Below are 16,349 nucleotides of genomic sequence, written 5' to 3'. Positions count from 1 at the left end.
AGATCACTTTGAAAGAATGTGCGGAGAAAATACGAAATAATTATTCGATATCTGTGTCTGTTATAACAGTAAAAAATTGGCTTGATGAAGAATTAATTTTTCTCAAAACCTGTCGACAATAGTTGCAAATGTAAATTCACCTGAAAAAAGAAAAAAATACACTATTTGGGTTGTTTGTTTAAAGCAAGTTCTGCTGGAAAAATTTTAATTCGGATCGATGAATCCAATTTTAATTTATATTGTAAGAGAAAAGAAGGACGATCAAAAATATGATCTCGTTTTTTTGTCATGACTCCAAATTCGAGAGGCACTAAACTTAAATTGTATAAGTGCAATGTCTGTTTCAACATTGATTAATTTTCAATGCAAAAGAGGTTCTTACAGAGTATAAGATTGTAAAAAGGGATGAAAAAGTTAATTAATGAATGCAGGTCTACAGGCGTACAAGATCCTTTTTTATAATTGTTCACAATCAATTGGAATCAGTTGTGGAGCAAAAAGAAAATGTTGAACTTTTACGATTGGCCCCATATTCGTACTTATTAAACCCGATTGAATTATCCTGGAGTGCTTTTAAAGTAAAAGTAAAAAAAATGCTAAAAGAAAAGATGTCAATAATTCTCAATTCTAAAAAAAACTCCGGATGGTACTCCAATTTCTGAATATACGCTAAGAATATTGGAACAAATAGCAATAGACGCAAAAAAGGTTTTAACACCATAAAAATTAATGGGGTTTGTTAACCGGGTTGAAAAATATTATCACCGAGTTACTCGTGGTGAGGACCTTTGTGATTGTTCAGGGTCACCTCAGGGTCAGACATGCACTTGACTGAAAAAGCAGTGATGCCAGTTAACAATTGCAAATTTATCCTGCAATTAACAACACTAGAAGCTGTTGAAGATCTACTTATTTCCATTTTTATGTCTAAAATTTGTCAAAAAATAATAATATTGCATGTTTGCAAGTGCATTGGAAATTGTTCATAGTGGAAAGTGAGAATAATCCCCCAATACTTACTTAAAACGGAATTGTCTCAAAGTAGTAGTAAACCACCACGACACTTTTAGAATTGAAAAAGCAACCAAGGAAACCGTGTTTAGGAGACATTGGAGAACATTCAAGAGGAGAAAAACATTGATTTTTTAATATATTTTTAAGAAGATAAGTCTGAAATTGAAAAAACTACAGAATAGCTCCGAATCTAAATTCAGATGTTTAATCATTGAAACTGACCATTCGGCGTTGCTTTATCGTAAACAATCATTTATTTTTTTTCCGTCAGATATAATAATCAACAAAAAAAGTAAACAAAGCCATCTATCCGAAGTGGACCCCGCCAACATAATTGACGTTGCGTTGCCTCTCATTTAATTATACTGTCACGTAATTTTTATAGAGAATAGAGAATTAAACAATTACTTAAGCTGGAAAGAGTTCTTCAAAATAGCTAATTAAGTGTCAGCAGTGGCTGCACCACTATAAAAACTTTATCAAACAAATCAAAAATGCCCAAGGTCGGAATTGAACCAACGACCTTTAGATCTTCAGTCTAACGCTCTCCCACTGAGCTACTTGGGCGTTTATAAAATCGTTTTAGTTTTAACGATACATACTATGAAATTATCCTGGTGACTGTTGAGTAATGTGAGGTAATATTGTGGTGATGTCTTTACATATATGTATAGTATGTATCCCTATTGCTCGACCAGTTAAAGTATTTTTATACAATGTGAAGATCGAATGGATCTGTTTGTTCTAGTTAAAAAAGGTTGTTTGACTTGAGTGAGTGGAAGAGCTATCGACAACTACCATCGACGTTGTCATCCTCCGTGTTGTACAACACTCGGACAGTACTGTTGATTTGTAGAATCTAAATGTAACACACGTGTCATACCCCTCATATGAGGACGATGAGAATTTGAGGACAAAGAAGAATTGTCATCAAGACCAGTTGACCAAGTGACCCCTCCTTGCTATGGGTGGAGGATGAGAGGATTGAGTATGATTATGTATTGACGAGCACACACGACTGTATTATGACATTACGGGAAGTTATCCAGTTATTTGTGGGATGCACAACCCTAACAATGTCAAGTTGGAGACTTCTTGGGATTGTTGTCACCAATGTTGGTTCGTGCAATGCTCTATCGGTACTTCTACTTTGAGAATGTGTAGAGTATTCCACGAAAAGAATTGTCTGTGGTCCATTCGTTGGAATGGTGATCCCAATTGTGTTGTCGAGGTTGTGGATGTTTTCGAATGCTAGGTTGGAGAAGATCTACAACAAGTTATTTACCAGAAGGACTGGTCTATACGAGGATTGGGGGAGAGTGCAGAAGAGGACGTATTTACAGTCACTCGACCATCAGAGTTCATGTTTCAAGACAGCCGAGACCAAATCATTGCGTATCGAGCACTGTGTAACGAGATTGACATGCGATATGTTGGTGGCCACTCTCATTCCCAGCTGACAAGAGACCCAACTGTCGAATCACATGCCACGTTGGACTATTCGACTCTCGGAGTGATGAAAGACACCGCTGATTTGTTGATATATTACGTCAAGAGGCAGCTGTATTGACTGGGTGATCATGTAGACTCCAATGAGTACAAAACGAGGATTAAGAAAACAGATTGGGGAAAAATGTTTATCTACCAATCAATTTTTGTGTATGTTAATTTAACTCAAACATTATCGGGCAGTCTAATCAGTCATTTGCAGACCACAATAAACAATTATAAAAATACATGAATTTATATCTCAAAATATAATTCCCATCAAAGTTTGAGCTTTTTAGATCCCAATGCCATTTTCTTACGAGAAGTACAATTCGAAGACTTCCTCTTGACCCCCTCAGCAACTTTATTATTCTCAATCGCAGAAAATAACGCTGCAGACGACTTGAGTGCTTTACTATTCCCCCCCTCAGCCACAACCCGTTTAGCCTTAGACTCCCCGACCTTCACCTTTGGCTGAAAATGCTGCCGAATCTTTTTTCCTCCTCTCCCTCTTCTTGTCCGTCGCCGACCTCTCATCCTTCCCCACAACACGCCCACTTTTACTTTTATTCTGCCAACATAATCCCCAATCCCAACAGTGATTTCCTCAGGTGCCAACATTTCCGTGCCCGCAGACGCTGTGATCGGGACTTTCTCCTCCGCGTACATGGCAGCCATATTATTCACCACCACCGCCTCCGGTTGTGTCTGCACTACACCACACTCCACCAACACTCGCAGGAGAGTAATAAAAACTGGACAGGGCATTCAGTTTGGAGAACAGGGAGTTGAGAGAGGACCTCAATTCGTTGTGTGTCTCCACCAACTTCTGCTCAGACTGAGACTGGGAGACACTCTGTCTGGTCACCCAACCACACTACCTGAGTTGATTCCTCGTATATCTCCGCCAAACTCTTCTTGCTCTTCTCCTGGTCAATGGGGGCCTCCTTCCTGTACTCACCAGTCCCCTCCACTGGCCGCACCTTCCTCTCCACGTCGTCGAAAACCTTATTTTTGATCCTCTCAATGATCATGTCCTCCAAAGTCTGGTTGGACTCCACCGTCGTGGGGGCGGCTGAGTCATCACCACAAAACCCCGGAATGGAGGAGTAGTCGAATTTTAGATTCTCCTCGACCAATGAATCGACCGGTCTTGCCTGGCCGTCACTTCCCCCTTCATTTGCCATTTCGGACATTCCAGTGACTTGGCCTCCGCCTCCTTTATTATTTTAGACATCTATTTGGGAATTTCGGGGGGTGGCTGCCTGTCTTTCCTGCTTCTGGAATGCCGTGTCCTCTTCCGAGGATATTTCCTCCCCCAAATGTGTGTCGTACAGTAAATCGTCATCCTCCGAACTCAACCCCTCTTCTACGTCCTTTTCGAACTGTTCGAAGGCTGCCTGCTCGTCCTCCTCTTCGGAGAGGGAATTGTCCGACTCGCACTTTATTTCCTGGTCGGTGGACTGATTGGAGATGCAGTCGGAGGTGGACTCTTCATGGCCGGGTTTCTGGCTGTAGGAAGAGTGTGTGGTTGGGAGGGGGGATTGAGGGAATAAAGTTGGTGTTGATGAGTTGAATTTGCTGCCATATCTGCTCATGGTCGAGGCCTTGGGTGTATAACTGAGTCGGCAGGGTTGTGTTTGTTGGATTGTATGTTTGACGTAATTTTGTGTACTTTTCTGCTAATTTGTCGAGTTGTTGGGAAGATTGGCTTGAATTAAGTTATTTAGACGATACCTACGAAAAGTGACCATTAGATGCAACAAGAGTGAACGTGATGTTGATCAATTTTTATTTTAAAATATATTTTTGATTTATTTTTAATTTAATTATACTACAATTAAAATATGCATAAACTAAAATATTTCACTTTACTTGTTTCCTTATAAAAACGTCAAAATTATATTAAAAAACTGTTTAGAAAATATTTATTTAATATTTTTATTATTTAAAATATTATTAATTTTATAGCTGCAAACTCTATTCACGTGTGTCAAACATATGACCTCCGACATTCGGGCACTACCAGTCATCGACATAACAAAGAATAATTTTGAGGCACTCACTCCCGCCATAATCCAAGCAATCCAAACCTCTTCATTCCTCGCCTTCGATCTAGTCCTTCATTCCATTAATTTGATAGGAATTGAGTGGCCTCGGCCAACAACATGTTTTAAAATGCCAGTTTAACCCACAAAACTATTTTTAGAGATATGGAAGAACGATATTTAAAGTTCTCCGAAATAGTAAAGACACGTGCAGTCCTCTCTCTGGGAATATCCGCCTTCACTCATCTGAAAACACTCAACGACGGAATCCAAAGCTTCCTCGTGCAGACATTCAACCTGTCCCTCCTCTCCCAAGACCTCTACGTGGTCGACCCCTCCTCCCTCCAGTTCCTGACCAGCCACGGATTCGACTTCAACCAGCAGTACTCCCACGGAATACCCTACCATGCTGGGAATGACCAGGTGGGAGTGTTGTGCTCATTTAAGGGCACTCCCAATCCAGTTCGGGTCCTTTTTGGCCAAATTGTGAGGGCAAGGAAGCCGGTTGTCCTCCACAACGGATTTATTGACATTATGTTCATGTATCATCACTTTTATGCACAACTACCCCCCAAACATTCCACTTTTGTCGCGGACTTGACACAAATATTTTCTGGTGGTGTTTATGACACGAAATACTTGGCTGTGCATGTCCTTCACTGGGGTGTCTCATTCCTGGCATACCTTTTCAGGAAATGGTCTTTGTTCCTCTTATTCGTAGTCAGAGACTCAACATGGAATATTGCGATGGGGGGAAAAGAGGGCTGGTTTTGACATTCCCGACTTATCCCCCTAATTCTTTGTCCGTCAACCAAATTTTGTGTCGCTTCGAACATTCCGCGGACAGTTATGTTTCCACGTGCAAGAAGAGTCCAATCTGCAAGCAATTCTCCGTCCGTTCTGTTTATAAATTGGCAGAATCACGGCTGGTGTAGCGCGGGAAATTCGAAATGTTCGAAATCTCACAACATCGACCTGGCAATAGACCAGGAGTTGTTCGGGGTTGTGGGAGATGAGGAAGATGGAGAGGAGACCGGTGGGTTGTCCGACAGTCTTGGGGCACATCGGGCTGGTTTCGACGCGTTTATGACGGGCTACATTATGGGCTTTATTCTGTCGCGACACGGGAAGAAGAGGCCGACCTCATTCGAAGACTTTGGGTTGGCACATCAGTCCAATCGGGTGGCATTGACTGCCAAAGGCATTCCCTTGTTAATTACTAAGAGTGTCTATTCCAAGTACTCTTTACCACATCGTTCTAAGTATGATCTTATTTTCAGTTCACAATAATAAATCATTTTTTCTTTTTACTCTGCGTGGGTGTGGTCTGGCGCAATATGCCAGAATTGATGGAAATTAGATTCCAGCTGCTAAGTCTACTCGCCTCAATTTTTCATTGTCAGTGAGGTTGTAGACGGGGATTGTTAAAATGGGACTCCCTACCTTCGCTGATTTAACATTACCAATGAAAAAACCTTTCCGATAAACAAATGAAGTTGGGTTAGGCAATGTTTTCTCCTGAAATCTCAAGAATTTCCATACGTAGCCAGTAATGATTTTAAACTTTAGTGTTGAGGTGTTTTTACACTTTCTGAAAATTATTTTGACATAAGAGATGTGCATGGGGAAAGACCTAGCAACCTACCCTGTACCTGAGACACAGTATCACACCGTCTGACAATCACCACTACGGTCATGATTTTGCTATTAACCTACTAATTGCATCAAGTATGGAAAATCAATGACCGTGTTCCTGTTATCCTACTACTTTTATTATCTACAAAGAAATCCATGATGACTGTTATCATTGTTTAGGCTCCAATTGATGAACTGGACGAATTTTACAAAATCCTCGCGAAAACATACATCCGAGTTAATAATTCTTCAATGACGTTTATCTGTGGTAATTGACATGCTAAAGCTGGGTTGACAGGACATAACGACGTTTGTAGGAGAAAACATGACACCCTGCAAAGCATAAAACCACTTGGGTCAGGACCAAGCGATCCAAGATGACAGGTGTGTGTATATACATCAAATCCCCTATATTACCTCCCAATCGCATTAAAGAAATTGTTCCGACTCAGAAGTTATGAGAACGATAACTGACAGTGACCACACCTGACAGTTCTCAGATTGAAATTTAGATGATACTTTGGAATCGAAGCAGTAAAGAGAAAAATTACTACTATGTTTGGCCGATACGGGTGAACCGAGAAGTAGGCAGATTCCAATCCTCACAGTGGCAACCAGCTGCTTCAAAAAATAAGATTTCGCCCAAGCACGGCTCAGAGGCAAACTACTCATTTTTAAGCATGCCAGCTAGCCCTAGTCTATGTGTTCGTACAACGTTGGAACTAATCAATGCATTAAAGACAATCGGTCAGCGGGCTATGATGGTAGACCGGGCGAGTTACTAAAACATGCCCCGACCAGGGTGCCAGAAATAGGAACTGGGCATTTCCCCACCTCTAATATGGAAAACTGTAATGAAGATTTTGAGGTCTATCGGCACATACGACTCCTTCACTCTGTCTCTGCCTTCGATTAGCTAGTTATGACTTGTTTTTGCTTGAGTTGCCACCTATGATGTGCAACTTTGGGAAAACTCAGGAGATTGACGGGGTAAGTAGTTCACAGACGAGAAATACATAAAAAAACGTTTATTATAACATCAAAAATGAAATAATTTATCTTCAAAGAGTGTTCATGATCAGTAGAATACAAGCGTGACACAAAAAGTTATACTTCGTGATTTTTGTGGGTCTTTTGAAGACTCGGGTTTGTCTCTCTTTAAAGGTTGCCGCCTCCTGGACGTGCTAATCATGACAAATCGGGAATGCATTAAAATGATTTAAAATCAAAAATGACTATCCATACACAGGCTTCTTGCTGTAGCTGAGATAAAGAATGTCGTTCACTGCAAAGCACTGGAAATTAAAAGTTAAGAAATGACGTCGTATAAGTCACCGAGGAGGGAGTAGAGAGAGGGGGAGAAAGACTTGTTGACATACAATTGCTATGAATGGGGGATATGAAATACTAGCTGGTCGGTAGAAGGAATCTTAAGAGTAGCCCGCAGTGTTTGGACTAATGTCTTGACTGAGTCTTCAGCATTGGCACTACATCTCGGGTTTTTGAGCATTGGGACATCATTGGACAGTGCTTCGCAGATTAAATTCACTTTAATTTTAAGAGTCAATTTACATTTTCTTGATTTTGGTTTTATGCAGTCCACATCACTCTCGGCCATTATGGGAATATATATTTACTAAAATTCCACAAATAAAAAATGAGATAGGCAATTTGAATCCCATGTATCCAAAACAGAGGATAATTTGAATATAAAGTATCCCTTCAGTGTGACGTCACAACAAAGTATATAAAGAATTAATCATATTATGGTTATTATTTGGACTAATAGATAGACTATACTCCCACTACTCCTCTCACTGTCCACGACAGTACGACTCTCGGTCTACAAAGAAGTACTTTGTTCTCCACTTGCCTGAGGACAAAAACTAGGGGATCTACGGCAATCGACGGTATGAGCTGTTGGGAAAGGACCCTTCTCACTCACGGAGAATAAGTCGTCTTCAGTGCTTATTTTTTACTCCTCCATTACTCACAAATCAGTCAAGCTGCGACTATTAGTTTTTGACAACTATAAAATCGTTTTCTGGTCACTTATGGACGTTCTTATCATTTTTGACGTCTCCTACAATGCCACCACTCGGCTCTACGACGTGGTTCTCGGTCACTCGAAAGGGACCCAACTACTCAATGAAGAGCCACCAAGAACAGCAAATAGAACAGTATGGACCCCTTGTGCACAGATTGATGGGGGAAATACTCAATCTGGACAAATAGAACTATAATAAAGAATAATGAGGAAAATAGTCAAGGATAACCTAAATGTGTATGTGAATAACACAAGAGGGGAATCTGTGGTCTATCAGATGCACATTGTCGTGGACTAATCAAACAAGCAAGACTTTTAGTGTGCCAAAGAACACTTTTTTATTGCCCAGTTGTGTGCAAACTGTCATGAAAATAATTTAAACGTGGAATGCCAAACCAATATAAAAAGTGTCGTTCTGGTAAAAGTTAAAAGTACCTCAAATAATGAAAATCTATGAAAACATGCCTTCAGAAACCTTTGCTATATTGAGAAGGTATGATGTGTGGATAACACTGCGGGACGACAATTTTTATGGGAAGCTAGTGTTTCTTAAAGATCTCAGAAGGTTGGGGTCCGGCCTAATTTTTACGAAAAAACCTTTGACAGAGAAGACAGAATAAATTCTATGTTTTTAAACCGCACGATGCATCCTTTGACAGTACGAATACTGAATGAATATGCCTCTGTCTGCAGAAATAAATGATGTGTCATTTTTATACAGATGAATACTCCGGCGGGGGTTGAGTTGGCGAGGGTGTTGACAGGACTCGGAACTCAACGGGGAAATAGGGTAAAAGATGACGTCTATGGAGGATATGAGTGATGACACAAAGAGGTACGCCACATTCTCCATCGACTTGACTACAGGGCGACTGGAAACAAGCAAAATAAATTCCTCGTGACCTCCGAGCCTCTGACTCAGGACCTTAGAGTCTGTTTGAAGATTTACACTGTCTTGTCCAAGTCGTAGATTCCACCTTTTTTGTATTTCTACAACTGAAGTGGACGAACAAAAAACATGGCACAAGCGAAACCGAACGTGCATTACTAACTACTGTATATTAACAAATAACCCATTTTAATCCGCTAAAAATGAACTTATCCGATTTAAAATTTCAGCAGGAATTAGTTTCCTGACGTTCGAGTAAAATTACAAAACAATTTTGAACGAAGATACTTCTCGAATGGGTTCCCAATGGGAGGAGTGTGGAGCATAAAACACAAATTGGAATCGAATTCTTCTGAAATAAACAAAATCTTGTGGAAATGATTAATGGAATTTGCAATCACTTAAAGATATTCGAGAATTGATCGAAAGTACGCCGAATAGATCTTATTTAATAATCGTCGACACTAACGTTTCAATTTTGTTAAGTGTTACAGTCATAAAAAAAAATTTGTATTTGAAAAACCGTTTTTTTATACGAGAAATGTGAATCACAAAGATTAGAAGGTCGAAGGAAAAGACATGTCAGACCTCAAAAACAAGTGTCGACATTCATCACAGTCCCAGCCTTCGACCGACGCCTGAGTGTGAACGAAATGTTTTACGTGGCATTGTAAACGTCGAGCAATTCGTCGAGCCTTGGCAATGATCTTTCTATGTCTGCTCAGCTTGACTCTGAAGACAAAGCCAAAGGCCACTGCAACAACCCTGTCAACTAGGACAACATGAACAACCAAGACACGACAGCGCGAGACAGTGCCCCATTGACCTTCTACAACAAATACAGACAAAGTACATTGACAGCAGTGTAGAGAACACGACTGACCACCCCAACCATCCCTACACTTATAAAGACCACAAACATTCAAGACGGGCATAAACAGCCCGTTTATCGACAGCACGGACAAAGGAGTAGAACACCTTGACACTGGCAATGACACTCAATTCATATAAATTGGTCATTCGAGACACAGATGTCACAATCTGGCCTGAATTAATATAATGTCACCCGAGGATCAAATAAGTATAACACGACGGAGGGACCCAAGAGAGACCTGACGACTTTGCCAATACTCTGCGTGCTGCCCTTAGCAATGGAGAGGAGTCGTCGGGGAATGTCGAGAGAGAAGAGGAGGTCGGGGGAGTGGAGAGAGTGTCCATACCAGGACATGGCCTCTGCATTCACAACACAAGTCAACCACAATAGGGCAAAGTGGGATGATGGAAATTAGCACATGATTTGTGTAGGTTGAGTGAGAGGGCATACACTTTGAGCACTAAGGGTCACACAGAGTGAGCACATTCGACGTATTCCTCGATGAACACACGGGCAGAATCAAGTCCAGTTGACACAAAGAGACTATCATCCACGTGCCGTAGCAAAATCTGATGTTGAGAGGACATACTCAGATTGCTCTCCAAGTCACGGAGGTACAAATCCCCCAACAACTTGGCCACAATCGAGCCCTGGAAGACCCCTCTGGTGGTGTGACACGCCCAGTTGGAGACCTTTCATCACAACAACAGGCCTACCGTCACGACTGACTGGAAGAGAGTCTGTTCGAGGGTTGCCTTGTGCTTCTCGAAAATGGTGGCGGATTCACTCGAGTCCCCCAAATTAGAGATTATTTCCCTTTCCAACACCTTCAGGAGTCTATCCCGGTCAATCGAGTCAAAAAACGAAGACAAGTCACATTTCACGACATAAAAACGACTTGAGTGGTGATTCGGCAATAAACCTGCAACTTTTATTTCTCTGCTTAAATTCGGCCAGTCTGTCGAATATCCCAACCATATTGTCATTTCCCGCACTCACTGACTAACCAAATTCTCAGAAAAAAACCTTCAAAAATAGGAAAAGTGCCCCGAGTTGACAATTCACAATCCCCCCTCCTTTTCCCCCCAGATTAAAAATAGGGCGAAGGGAGTCCGACTTGGGGACAAATCGAAGGGAGACCGTGTTTGCGGAGTCGGGCACCTAATTTAACTCCCAGACCGTACACTGTCCAGCACGCGAATGAAGCCCGAGTCGACAAGACCTGAGTATACTCACATGGTTACTCTGAATGGAGTGTCTGACTAATAACAGCCACAGCTCTTTGTGGTAGAACACAACCTCGGAGGGCACGTGGGACAGTTCAGTGACGTAGAAGAAGGCCTACCACATTAACAACCAAGCATGCCCGGATGCAGGCGGAGACGAACTGAGAATACAAAAACACAAAAACAGCCTCAAGACATTTGCGGGGAGTGGATAGTCCAACCAACCATTCGATCGATTCAATCTAGGGATAGTAGTGGATGCCACTTTGATGTGGTCGACGACTGAACTGACTTTGAGTTGGTGTCTCCGTCCACCGAGGACCAATGCTCGAATGCCTGCTGACATGGGAGGGCTCACCTGCCAGGAATGTGTTCAGATTCCCATTCGTCCCCAATAAACACCCGTCAAATGATTTACGGCAAACTGATCTCAGAATTTTGTAGACCTGTCGGTGTTGGGGAATGAACAACGTGGGTTTTGGGTGTGTGGTTGGATATTAAGGCGGGAATTTCGTGTATTTGTGTTTGTTTGGGGATCATTTTACTAAAAATGCCGCGTATTTGGGCATTCGAGGGCTTGAAATAAAGTTTAAGAGCATTTTCTACAGAAGGCAGCCCCTCCTCGACTGTGCATTTAAAAGCAATTCCTTTTAGTCGTAATATTTAAACAACTCTCGAAATTGATTGAATTGGTGGGAGTAGCACAGTAAAAGAAGGACGAACTCAAAACATACCCACCAGAACTACCCTCCATCAACCGCCAATTTATTACAACAACAAATTATATTTGTATTATTTAATTACTATTTTGTGATATAATGGGAGTAATTCGATCGCAATAATCCTTCTCCCTGTTAATGTCGTCTAAACTGCCGACATGTACGAACCCTGGAATTGAGCAATTTGTGTTTGGAGTGCCTCATTGATGTCCTGATAGACGGCCATGTACTCCCCCAACTGGGACTGATCAGACACACCAACCTGCCCCTTCTTCTCCCTCAACTCCCTCAGGACAGCCTCCTTCCCGTCCACTCTACTGACAGTCATCCACTCACATACCTCTCCCCCTCCCACACTCTCTTCTGGAGAGTCAGCATGCGGCCACCCATTCCTTCCAACTTGCTCTTCGTCACCTCCTGCTTACTGCACTAACACTCACTATATACTTCATTCTGTCCTCTTGCTCGACTTCCAGGTGGGCCACTCTGTCCTCCAGGCAGGTGAGGGCGGGACCGACCTACCGTGGGAGGGGAGACCAACCCACTCCAATTCACAGGCAATGGCCGAGTGGAGTTCCCTGCCTTGCCTCACTGCCTGTGTGTGGACGGAGTTCTCTACTTCCAGGGCAGTGTTTTGGGCAGAGAGGACAGTCCGCGCACTCGAATTGTGGTTGGGAAGCACCTTTCGCTTTCTTCGTATTCTGACAGGAGAAGGGCCATTTTGGAGGATTTTTGCGATAATTCGTCATTTGTGGTTTCCTGTTCGAGAGATAACATTTGGAGGCGGGTGGTGAGGGAGTCCAGTTCTTGTTCGCTCTGAAATGGTTGGGGGAGTGGGTGCCTGTTCCAGGTCGTCCTGAATTGACATTTGGGTCAGTTCCAGGGCATGCAAGTCGGCCTTGAATTGGTCTCTTTCTTTTATCAATTCCAAGATTTTATTCTTGAGAACGCACAAAGAACTTGATTGCATTATTGATTTGAATATATTATCTGTCTATTGTACTAAAATAAAAGTAATTTCCATAATTCAGATAATGTTAAACCTGTGTTAATCTACAATTCATTACCCAACTAAAAAATCTTGATTTGTATTCCTGTCCTAAATGTACAATTAAAGAGTGTAGCAGATAAGTGAGCTTTTGAATTGTAAAGCTGTTTTTTAAAAAGAATAATGCTGAGTGTCAATTCAATTACGTTCGAAAACAGCTTGAATTCCTCAGGGCCACATCAGGGGACTCCAAGGATAGAAAGTTGGTTAATGGGAGTAGATTGCATGGGATGCAGGCCAACCGTCAAACTGCTACTCTACACCTAGGCATCCCAGGCTAGTGGTGCCTGACTTTGGGCATTCCCGAACACCTAACCCTCCTCGATGACGAATCGGTAGGGATTGGAATCTCCTTGCGCCTCGGGCTAAGGCAATGTGTCCCCAACGTGTGTTGTTGTGGCTGCTGTGTTGACTCTTTCGGTCTGCATCCTGACGATTTCCAACGGAAGGTCATTCGGAGGGCTCTTGACTCGGCGGGATTTCCTTCGGTCTTCGAACCAACGGGTCTCGACCGCTGTGACGGAATGACCCTTTTCCCTTTTGAGGGTAGAAAGGCACTCGTATGGGATGCAACCTGCTGGGACACATTTTCTGCCTCACACCTAACTTCGTGTGCTCTGGAAGCTAAATCCGCCGCTAAGAAGCCTGAAGATGAAAAAACTTACCAAATACTCCGGCCTTTCGGATAAGTTTTTCGTGTTGCCAATTGGGTGCTCTTGGTCTGAAGAAGGAAAACTTCCTCCGAAGTTCGGACCAAAATCTCCATGCGCACTTACGATCCTCCGGAGGTGGATGGCTTTTCCAGCAGGTGGATGATTAATTTCAAAAATACACTAAATAAATCAAAAAAATTCATTATCCAACTAAAAAATCTTGATTCGTATCGCAGCTTCGTGTCCAAATGGTCTACAATGGAGAATCAATTCATCGCACTACAGACTCAGTAACAGACAGACAATCAATTTATTTTACTAGTTAGAAGACAGAAAAAAGTAGCCATTAACGTCGGCGGGCAATTATCAAAAGAATGTCGGGAATGATCAGACATGTTCAAAACCACAGGATTATGTCTTATATTTACGAGATTTAGTTAATACCCAATTGAGTTAGAATTGATTTGAATAATCAGTATAATTTATATTAGTGGTGATGTTGATTCGGATGTTACTCAGGTGTACTATTATTAATATTTAAAAGAATGTTGGGCTCAAACCCCGAGTTCATACAAAAAGTAATGACTGACTTGATTAATAGTTATCGGAGAGTGCCCCCATCCGTAAATGTGCCCGTCTGTACGTCTACCTCTTTGAAAAAACTCAGTTAAAGAGTATGCCTTCTTGACAATCCCAGCACTGCAATACAAACAGTCCGCCCACGAGATTAGAAAGTGTTTCCAACGGATAAAGAGGATGACCGTGGACGAATTCCAGAAGGAGTTTTCACAGCACAACAAAAATAACAAATAAATTCAATCACATTTTATTCACAAAAGCATACAAACCAGTCAATTAGTCCTCCTACGACGACCTTCGAGAAAGAGCGAGTCGAGCAGCCTCTGTGCGTCGACCAGACTTATAATGAGGTGACTCTTAGTCTGAGGGACGTTGGCGAAATGGACGAGCATGTTAAGCTCAGTATCCGTACATGTCAACAACTAAGCATTCCAAGCGGACACGTCACAAACAGCAATGTCCATTCGCTTGCACTTGTTCTGCAGACCCCGCGTGTCCTTCCCCGCGTCACTCGACATGTCCGACAGTCGCACATACACTCCCTCCTCTCTCCGCAGGGCAGGGAACTGCATCTCCCGGTAGTGCGCCACCACCAGTCTCTCCACCCCGCAGTCGTCTACACTCACCACACACAACACCTTCCTCGTGCGGGGGCACCAGGCCGCCAAACTCAAACACGCAGGTCGTCCCCTCCTCCATTGGACAGTCCCGCAGACTCCCCACTGCCTCACTGTAGAATTCACGGTAAGCAGGGCTGTTCAGTCGCTTCTCCGCCAAGTCCCCGTAAAAGTTGACCTTCTCCACCCTCCGACACACAGGAACACACGCAGGCCCCCCGTTTATGAACTCCCCTCGCCCCCTGTTCTTCAGTCTGCTCACCAGTGACTCATATCCCCCGAATCTCTCCCCTCTCGCCGCCTCCACTTTGATGGGACAATAATCAGTCTTGACACATTTTGTCTCAGTCCTCGAATGGACTGCCTTCTTGGGCGGGGGTGCCCTCTCAGTCCCCATTTTCGGTTTTGGGGAAACGTGCTCGGGTTGTATTTCGTCGGACGTGCCCAGCATTGAACAAATATCCATATTCCACAGAGTTGTGGTTGCTGAGGCCTTGGCAGGATGTGTCCTCGAGCCAGACTTGGGCTTTGTAGGTTCTTGGCCAGTTTTGCTGCCCGTCTGGCCATTATGAGGGGTTGCGGTGAGGAATGTGCCTTGAAAGGGGGCCTTATCCCTTTCGAGGGAGGCGGGGAACTGAATAGAAGTGGGGCCATTCTTGAGAACGGCATTAAAATTGACCAAATTGGCTGTTAATTGTTCAAACTCTTTATTATCTGCCTTGAGTGGGGTCCTGGAGAAGGGATTGCTGACCTTCCTGAGTCTGTCGTAAATGAGCCTGCGGTTGATGTCCCGAATAGTCGACTGGCTGTAATTCATGACACTCATTGGTCGATGATTTGAGTTATTAAACACAGTTTTGATGTGCATTTGATTAACCATGCAAATAGACAGTGGCATGCGACATAATTAGTCATTTTATAGGTTTGAATAGCGTTAATTATCGATTTATTTTCCGGTATTGATTATTCTCATTGTCAGTTGGCATGGCAACCTTTAGAGTAGCCTAAGACGGGTTAAGTCGTCTGCAGCTATGGAGACTTTCGTAATTGTCAATAATCCCCAATAATCCTCATTTAATGATTAGCTGCACTCTACCACCCAACCTGCTAACGTAGACCTGTACTTTGGTTGGGATGCGTCATATTAGACACAGGTTGGCACCCGACTGATGTGGCTGACTACTCTCCCCTCACCCGATGGAATGTCTGATTGAATAGTTGTAGTGTTGCCATAGCAGAATGGGCAGGTTGCAGAGTAAGCTGTTCCAAGCAATATGCAGCAAAACACACTGTATGATTGTTGAGTCGATTTAGTCTGCAAAAACGAATTGGAAATGCTATATTCTGTGTTTGTCAGTTTGGTGGGAGGGAGTGACCTGAAAATGGACAGACCAAAGTTCCGCGAGACCCTCCACACCATATTCGGGATTACCGACGACCTGATGCTCGACAGATGTACTCCCACTTGGACTAACCAGTCCAGCATTCAGGATTTTTAACAAAAACAACGAC

General features: G+C 42.8%; 1 protein-coding gene and 1 non-coding gene across 2 annotated transcripts; both read right to left on the bottom strand.

Annotated features, from left to right (window-relative positions):
• Window positions 1-1,509: 1,509 nt before the first annotated feature.
• Window positions 1,510-1,581, bottom strand: Trnaf-gaa. The gene has a single exon. It is a non-coding gene; the product is annotated as a tRNA-Phe (tRNA).
• Window positions 1,582-14,500: 12,919 nt separating this feature from the next.
• LOC115228850 lies at window positions 14,501-15,699 on the bottom strand. The gene is made up of 2 exons (XM_029799318.1): window positions 14,673-15,699; window positions 14,501-14,642 (listed from the first exon to the last, which is right to left on the bottom strand). Exon 1 carries the CDS (start codon window positions 15,661-15,663, stop codon window positions 14,728-14,730), a length of 936 nt encoding a protein of 311 aa, XP_029655178.1. The 5' UTR covers window positions 15,664-15,699; the 3' UTR covers window positions 14,501-14,642; window positions 14,673-14,727.
• Between the last annotated feature and the right edge of the window lie 650 nt (window positions 15,700-16,349).

Source organism: Octopus sinensis, unplaced genomic scaffold (genome assembly GCF_006345805.1).
Source record: "Octopus sinensis unplaced genomic scaffold, ASM634580v1 Contig11112, whole genome shotgun sequence".
Classification (NCBI taxonomy): Eukaryota; Metazoa; Mollusca; class Cephalopoda; order Octopoda; family Octopodidae; genus Octopus; species Octopus sinensis.
This window is presented reverse-complemented; position numbering and strand designations above follow the sequence as displayed.

Bases quoted from the DNA above. Each gene is read 5' to 3' on its own strand.
- LOC115228850 (XM_029799318.1), bottom strand. From the start codon at position 15,663: ATGAGTGTCATGAATTACAGCCAGTCGACTATTCGGGACATCAACCGC.